Genomic DNA, 8,593 nt, shown 5'->3' with positions numbered 1-8,593 from the left:
GGCTTTGTTCATCATTCAAAAAAAAAAAACGAAAGCTGAAATATAGCAATTGGATGCTAAAATACACAGGTGGAAGAAAGGTTGAGATGCAGCCCGTACACATGCTATATACATAAACAAAATAGCGCCAAAAGCCCTCAAAACTTCAGAAGTTGTATTTTGATTGTTTTGGGCCTAAGCCTATTTAATTATTATTATCATTATTTATGTTAGAGGTTTAGGACAGGTGAAAGAATTGGGCCTAAGGCCCAAAGAGAAAACATTCTATTTTGTGTTAGTATAGGACAGGTGCAGGTGACTCAAGTGGGCCAAAGGCCCAAAACTGGAACCAGGCCCAAATACCGGCCCAGGCGGACAGGAAAACCGGATTTGGGCCCAAGTTCCTTTCTCTCTTTGCTTTATTATATTTGTTTACTCATTATTATTTGCTATTAATCTTAAGGTTTTTAAAGAATTCAAATCCCCGAAAGACACCCTTTTTAATTAATTAACTTAACTAAATTATTCATATTTTACTTGACTAAAAAAACAAATAAATAAATAAGTTTACAAAAACATTTCACTTAGGTAATATCCCAATATTTCCCCTTTTCTCCTTTAAAATAGTTTCAACTATAAAATAGTTCAATTTTGCAAGTTAAGTTAAGTTAAAATTATTTTAGCCAAATAATTAATTGTTGGATAACCACATTAGTGGATATTCTAGGTGCTTTAAAAATCTTCCTAGAATATTAATAGGAACCTCGAACCCCTCTTTAAATATTTTCAATCGATTTCCCTGTTTTAATCTTTTGAAAAATAAGTTTTCTTAATTTCCCATAAAAAATTAAGTGGCGACTCTTAAACCAAGTCCAAAATATATTTCTAAATAAAACATCTATCATAATGTATTTTCTAATTTTGGAACTTTATTTTTTTGTGTTTTTTTTCCCACTATTGATCCAAAGGCTAAAGTTTCCATGGTTTGTTGAATCATTATGTGTTTTGGTTCATCTTCAATTGAATGGTTGGCAATAGCTAAGAGGCGTATCAAGGATTTCGGGATGATGGGTGCATATTATGTAAATGTGGATCTAATCAGTTTTACATTTAGCTTCGTATCATTGAAAATAGTTAAAATTTTAAAATTATAGGTCCAAAATTGAAATGCTCAAATAATTAAAACGCCAAAAGTGTTACCAATAACCACTTAGAGAGGTGTTAATCAATTTCAGAAAGAAAAATAATACAAGACAGATATAAAATTTAAATTTATAATTTCAATGAGAGGTGCACTCAATCATCATCGCATTATATGATACTTTCATTGGGGATTCACACATCTATGTTTAACAAAAAGATAAAAAAATATAACACTACTATATATGATTTCAGGAGAGGAGCATGGGTTCACGTGAACCCGATGACCCCTCCTGCATACGCCTCTGGCCTATTTGGTCGGATCAATTCATAAGAGGTATATTTAAAAAAAAAATTAAATTGGTTGGAAAAAGTTATTAATTAGGTTGGGTCGATTTATTCACAAGGGGTACGGTTAATTAGTCCGTTAGTTCATAAATTTGTTCTTCAAAACCATAGACCAATTAATAGAATATTGTCCATGCCCTTTTGTATAGAAAGTTTTTATTTAATTAAAATGCAAGCTAAAATTCACCTTAATTAGATTGAAATTCTCAAATTCATTTAAAGCTCCATCATATTGGGTGATCAGAATAAGTAAACTTAAAAGTGAGAGAATCAAATGTGAATATCATATAGTGGAATGACGTCAAAGCTTAATTCTATGTACCACCCACTCTACTCTGTCTATATTTTATCACAATGTCGAAAGGTAGGATGTCAAATCTTTTAGGATAAAGATATCAAATATTTGATTTACTATTAAAAAAATTAACCCCAAAAGGAATATTCTGGTGTTCTAACAATAATATTATCTCATCTATCTGAATTATGTAATAAGAAAAATAAGTGATTTTTCTTTTATAGCTTTTAAAACTCTTTCTGAAAAAGTTTGTAGATCCAACTTTAGTCCTCTTTTAGGGTTTAGAAGGCTGTTTCGTTAGTAAAAGTCCTGAACTTATAAAATTCATTCATACTTCGTTAGATTTTTCGGTTTATGAGTTGGAAAAGAAATTTTATAGAAAACATTTTTCAGTGAATTTGAATTAGTTAAGGCTCCAAAATTAGTGATATCAAGTTAGAAATTTAATAGAGACGGTAGGCGGGAGGCACAGGATCACGGAAAATTCAATAGTGTTTGCTTAAATTTAATCTATTTATGAAATATTTACTAAATATTTAACTCATAAACTTTAAATTTTTGACGCGACATTGAAGGAAAAAGGTATTCATACTAGTCCCAAATTCAGTTCACTCTCCACCATTTAAAGTTCACCAAATACAACATCAGAAAGGGACAATCATTATCTTAATTATTAAACTTGTAAAATTTTAGTGCATGAGCAACATACATCATTTATATCTTGAAAATTTTAAACACATGAAAAATGCTCTAGTCTATTTCTAATTATGGGTGGAAGGAGAATGACAAAGAGAAAGAAAGTTATTTCTTTCCATGCTTTTTTTTTTTGTGGTTGATAAGCTTCAATGAGGGGTCGATTCTCAGATTGTCACTTAACTAATAATTATTATATTAAAAGTCACATTTCTTTTTTATTTCAATATTTTTTAACAAAAGATTGATTTTGTGAGATAATAACTACTAATTAAATGACTATATGAAAAATTAACTATGACAAAAAAAAAAGGTGGCTTATAAAAATATATGGCTGTCTTTAACTCATGAATGTGTGTGAATATTATTATTATTATTATTATTAGTTTTATTTTAAATATATATACGTTTGTGAGAGATCAATACAAAGAAAATAAACAATTTATGAGAAATATAAAGTCTTAAACCCACAGTGGTCTCCAAACTTAAACCTTCTTATAAGTCTAATTATTTTAGGGTAATATACTTCTATATAACAACAATAACAATATATTTGCCCAATGAAATTTCACAAATAAGGTTTAGAGAAGGTAGAATATATACGAATCTTACCATTACATTGCGAAGATAGAGATGATGGTTTTCGAAAGACAAAGGTAGAATATACACATATCTTACTATTACATCGCAAAGATAGAGATGATGGTTTTTGAAAAACGAAGGTTTAGAAAAAGTAGAATATACACACACATATATTAAGCCGTTACATTGCAAAGATAGAGATGATGGTTTTCAAAAGACAAAGGTAGAATATACGCAGATCTTACTGTTACATCGCAACCAAAGGTGATATTCTTCCTAAAAATAAATAAGAATAAAATGTCTGAGCCCGGGTTCGAACCGGGGACCTCTAGTGTGTGAGACTAGCGTGATAACCGACTACACCACCCAGACAAGCTATTGTGATTCTGTTGTTGAATCATGCAGACCACAGTAATTATATTTGTGTCTAATATATCTAAGTCTAATAATAAAAGCAAGAAGTTAAATATAGTTTCTAATGTCTTAATTTCACTATTCATAAGAATATAATATAATTTCTTTTCTGGTTTCAACTAGTACAAATATTCTGATTCTCAAATTTACATATACTACAAGTTTGGGAAGAATTTAAAAAATAACATTGAATGAGATTTGGCTTCACAAATTTTAGTTTCTTCCCTTATTTGTACTCTATATATAACACAATTCTATCTTCTATTTAGTCTCTTGAATATATAAGATTATTTCAGGTTTAGTCAAATTCTAGCTTTAAGTTAAGCAATAAGGATGTTAATGTACTTGCCTTGTTACATGCATGTTGATAATTGATACATGTTGGTTAATTTAGATGTATTTATTGAGCTATGATGGTGAGGCCTGAAAGTGCACAATTTGAAACATCAATAAAACCCAAATGACTTACTCTACAAAGCCCAAATAACTATGAGCCCATCTTTTACTTATTTCAATCAGGAAAAAACTACTATCTTATTATACAAACATTCCTACCATAAATACTAATCCATTCTATAGTTTGAAAAAGTTACATATTATCTCACTAATGAATAATTTCAGATTTAATTTAATTTTAAGTCAGATAACCACTCCTTCAGATTTCAAGTCAGATACTAGACTCATGTATCTTTAATACTAAATACATTCTTAAATGCCTATACCTAGGGAGAGACGCGAGCCAGAGAAAGAGAGAGGCGAGTTAGAGAGTCAGCATGTATCTTTTGATACTAGATACATTCTATATATATATACACACACACACATTGGCATAGAGACAAGAGAGTGAGGAGAGAGGCAAGCGACGGAGTCAGTGTATCCTATATACATACGAATCACTCCTATATATATATAGTGTATCTGAAATAAATTACACTTAATTTAACTCGCATGTATTCGAGATACATGTATCTGTGTACGCCAAATACATATACCTGGCGAAGTAAATGTGGTACGGAAGGTACGTAATATCAAAAACAAAAGTGAAGGCACTTAATTAGACTCTCAACTAGTGCAATTTGTGTTGATTTGCTCTTTCAATTAAGCCAGAAGTAATCTAAAACTCACTATATAAGAGGTTAGAGGGATTTACAATAATGACCTTGAAAATGAGTGGTCTTGAATTTTTTATTCCGATTGCCCAATGGACAAATAAATTTTGCTCCATGAACAATATTTTTGATCTTGAAGATTTGCTCAAAGGACGATTGGGGTTCCTTGTAGTCTTGCTTCATTTTAAGAATATCCCAAAACAGTCATATTCTCATTTTCGCCAATTATTTCTTCTTAGACAACTATTTAGTATATAACCGTCTTAGACAATTTTAAGGACCTCTTAAATCGCGTAGGAAACACATTTCCCTTTAATAGGGTGGAGTATACAGTGCGAACCCACATTAGTCGAGACCTCAAATCTGATACAGAACACTGGATAAGAAAAAAAACTGTCATTTTAGCAAAAGTACTTGTAAGAAAGTAATCAAATTCCCCATGCATTTACATGAAATCAATAAAATTATATACTATTTGAATAAAAAAAAAGACACCTTCATCAAAGGAATTAAAAATAACAGACGAGTGAGAGAGTCAGTGTATCTCATATACATACGAATTATGCCTACATATATAGTATATCTGAAATAAATTACACTTAATTTGACTCGCATGTATCTGAGATACATGTATCTGAGTGCGCCAGATTAAACATGCACCTCAGGGGCGGAGGTACACTAGGCTCAGGGTGTCCAATTGGACACCCTTCATCGGAAAATTACTTCGTATATATAAGTAAAATTATACTTTAAATGGTTAAATAAGACATTTTGGACACCCTTATCGGAAAATTACTTCGTATATATAAGTAAAATTATACTTTAAATGGTTAAATAAGACATTTTGGACACCCTTATCGGAAAATTACTTCGTATATATAAGTAAAATTATACTTTAAATGGTTAAATAAGACATTTTGGACACCCTTAAGCATACTAAAGCTTCTTAGTCCAACGGTATCATGGCCCAACGCAAATTTTTATAAATTTATTTTTTCAACAATTCAAAACTCATATAATTTATTAGAATAATAATCTCAAATTAGAGACCTACAACTTAAAAATATAACAAAAAAAAAAGCATAGTAAACATTAAATTTTAATCATTTTTTCTTTTCACTAAAATTTTAAATAAAATTTAAAAGTAATTATTTAATTTAAATTTAATAAGCAAATTCTCATTTTTTTTTATAAAGCTACTAAAAGTGAAAAAGGCTCGATATAGAATTTCTTTTTAGAAAAACTCGTTCGATTTTACTCTTTATTTTTCATATCTTGTTGTTAAGTCACCAAAGGTTGGTGAAATCTTGAAGTATAAAAGTGATTTCATTATAAACTGAATTTTCTCTTTCTCTTTTTTCTTTTTCGTTCACTTCCTATTAAATAAACATGAAAATTCAAGCTAAATTTTACGTGGTTTGATTTTAAAAATTTTAGTATAATTTTTAATTAAAAAAATAAATTGTTAATGTTACGTAGTTTGATTTCAAAATTTTAGTGCACCCATCGTCAAATTATTTTTTTTACCTATGCGATTCTTGGACACCCTTCGTGAAATTTCTGGCTACGCCACTGATGCACCTGACGAAGTAAATGTGGAACGGAAGGTAATTATAAAAAGGAAAGTGAAGGTACGTAATTAGGCTCTCAACTAATGTGTTTGTGTTGTTTCGCGCTTTCAATAAAGCCTGAAGTGCTTTGAAGGCCACTCTATAAGAGTTTAGGGTGATTTACAATACTGACCTTGAAAATGAGTGGTCTTGAATTTTTTATTTCGGTTGTCCAATGGACAAATAAATTTTGCTCCATGGACAATATTTTTTACTTTGGATCTTGAAGATTTTTGCCCATAGGACGATTGGGGTTCATTTTAGTCTCGCTTCATTTTATGAATATCCGGAAACAGTCATATTCTCATTTTCGCCGATTGTTTCTTTTTAGACAACTATTTAGTATATAACCGTCTCTTACAATTTCAGGACCTCTTAAACCACGCAGGAAACAAATTTCCCTTTAATAAGGCGAAGTATACCGTGCAAGTCCACATTAATCGAGACCTCAAAACTGATACAAAACACTGAATGAGAAAAAAAAATTCCAATTTAGCAAAAGTACTTGTACAAAAGTAATCAAATTCTTCATACATTTACATCAAATCAATAAAATTATATACTATGTGAATAAAAAAAATAACACCTTCATCAAAGGAATTAAAAATATTAGTAGTCCAATCTTCACCACACCAATAAAAAGAGTAAATTGAGTATGAACAACTTCTTTCATTACAGTTTTTAAAAAAACATAAAAAACACATAGAAGCAAAATAACTAAAATTAAAATAAAAAAGTAGATTATTAAACAAACAAAATGAACTCTACATACAAAGAACTTTAATACTAGAAATACAAATTTGTCAAAATTACTTGACATGAAACTGAAGATTGCTCTGCTGATCCATCCTTTGTTTTAGTACCTATGTTCTTGAACCTGAAATAAATAAAAAAAAGACTTTATGTTAAAATCATTTTCGCGATTATATACTCTGGATTTAACTTATATACAGTGACTGACTGACGTAGTTGCAGTATTGCACTTACATCGAAACCAAAAAGTGATCTGCAGTAATTAGTGTGAGTAGTAAAGACACTACAATTTGATCCACATTCACTATCTTTGATTGAGATATTTGATTTATCAAGCTTGATTGACCAAGGATACTGATAATTTTGAGCTGTTGATCCAACATGTGAAGATGATCTCTGCATTTTCACAGCTCTTGGGACGTTTCGTCCTTCTATTGATGGTCTTCGTCTACTTGGTTGTCTCTCAAATGATGTTTGATCAGGACGTTGCTTTGGTGCACTGTGAGATCGTGCTTTAGCCATCGATGACTTAGTATTCGCCATGTAACTTGGATAAAATGGATACTCATTGTAAAGTGATTCAGGTTCTGCATACTCTGAACGAGCATATGATGAGTATGGGATTCTTGATGGATCAGGTTTTGACATTGTGTTGTTATAGTATTGTGGACTGCTTTGTGTTGTGGGATATGATGTGTAGTCCTCAAAGTGTCCACTGTAGGCTTTTGGACTTTGATCTGTTATAGCTGATGGTACTGGAGAGATTATCTGTTGATGATGTTCTTGATTTGTGTACGCATTGTGTGTTGAAAATCGATGTTCTGTTCTCTCTGTTTCGCCTTGGTTTGAATAGCAATTTCTACTCTTTGTGTTGCCTTTTGATTCTCCTAAATCCATTTCCACAATCTTGATGTCCTCTTCATAATCCTAATGGTTCATATAGAAGCATTAGACAAAAAGGTTTTTTACGAGTCAGATAGATAGATAGACAACCAACTAAGCTACTAAGATTCCTCTGGTTTAGTCATATAACAAAATTATATTGTGTATGAAACATTATAGAAATTTTGATGGAAGGAAAATGAAAATGTGAGACATACTTGATATGAGTGCCTAAATTTGTTGTCCTGAGTAGATTTTCTGTGAACAGATTGTCTTGGATTGTTGGGACTTTCATCTTCAGCCATTCGTATTCGTTGGGCTCGAGCTCGAGCTTGAACAGTCACTAATGCTTGCATACATCTGAGAGTTGCAGCAGCCTGTTTTCTCACTAAATGTCCTCTTACTAAGGCCTGCAACTTCACTAGTCCTTTTAGTGCATTCAAGGCTTTTCTTGCCTGCAGAGAGGTTGTCAATGCAACAGTTATATAAAAATGTAATCTTGGAACATAGATCAGAATGAATTGTGATGATTAATTATAAAACTAGTCGAGTTGATTTTTCAGATGATCACGAAAGTCACTTTTGACGTTCTGAGATAATGATGGTTAGTTGTGTGATCATCTGAGAAATCAACCTGAAATTTTCATATTACCAAATAACCACGGAAAACTGCTTGAATCTTGGCTGCTGCATCCTCTTCAAGTGCATAGGCTCTAGCAGCAGAAGTGAGTTGGATCGCTGCTGCTGCAGCCTTGGCAGCAGCCGCAGCTGCATCAGCAGCTTGCGCC

The 8,593-nt window shown here is 31.3% G+C and overlaps 1 protein-coding gene and 1 non-coding gene across 4 annotated transcripts in view; both read right to left on the bottom strand.

Moving 5' to 3' along the window:
- Positions 1-3,335: 3,335 nt before the first annotated feature.
- TRNAV-CAC (transfer RNA valine (anticodon CAC)) lies at positions 3,336-3,409 on the bottom strand. Its single transcript has one exon. It is a non-coding gene; the product is annotated as a tRNA-Val (tRNA).
- Positions 3,410-6,819: 3,410 nt separating this feature from the next.
- The window catches only part of LOC102601456 (protein IQ-DOMAIN 14-like), a 2,465-nt gene continuing 691 nt past the window's right edge, over positions 6,820-8,593 (bottom strand). The window contains exons 2-5 of one of the 3 annotated variants that reach the window (XM_015303458.1): positions 8,458-8,575; positions 8,024-8,260; positions 7,158-7,850; positions 6,820-7,047 (exon numbers count right to left, since the gene is read on the bottom strand). In XM_015303458.1, coding sequence (XP_015158944.1) covers positions 7,027-7,047; positions 7,158-7,850; positions 8,024-8,260; positions 8,458-8,575 — 1,069 coding nt within the window. In that variant the 3' untranslated portion in view covers positions 6,820-7,026. Of the gene's footprint in view, positions 7,048-7,157; positions 7,851-8,023; positions 8,261-8,457; positions 8,588-8,593 lie in introns of all 3 variants that reach the window. The other 2 variants (XM_006363418.2, XM_015303459.1) reach the window with 2 other exon arrangements.

The sequence above is a fragment of the Solanum tuberosum genome, unplaced genomic scaffold, assembly GCF_000226075.1.
Source record: "Solanum tuberosum cultivar DM 1-3 516 R44 unplaced genomic scaffold, SolTub_3.0 scf00439, whole genome shotgun sequence".
Taxonomy (NCBI): Eukaryota; Viridiplantae; Streptophyta; class Magnoliopsida; order Solanales; family Solanaceae; genus Solanum; species Solanum tuberosum.
This window is presented reverse-complemented; position numbering and strand designations above follow the sequence as displayed.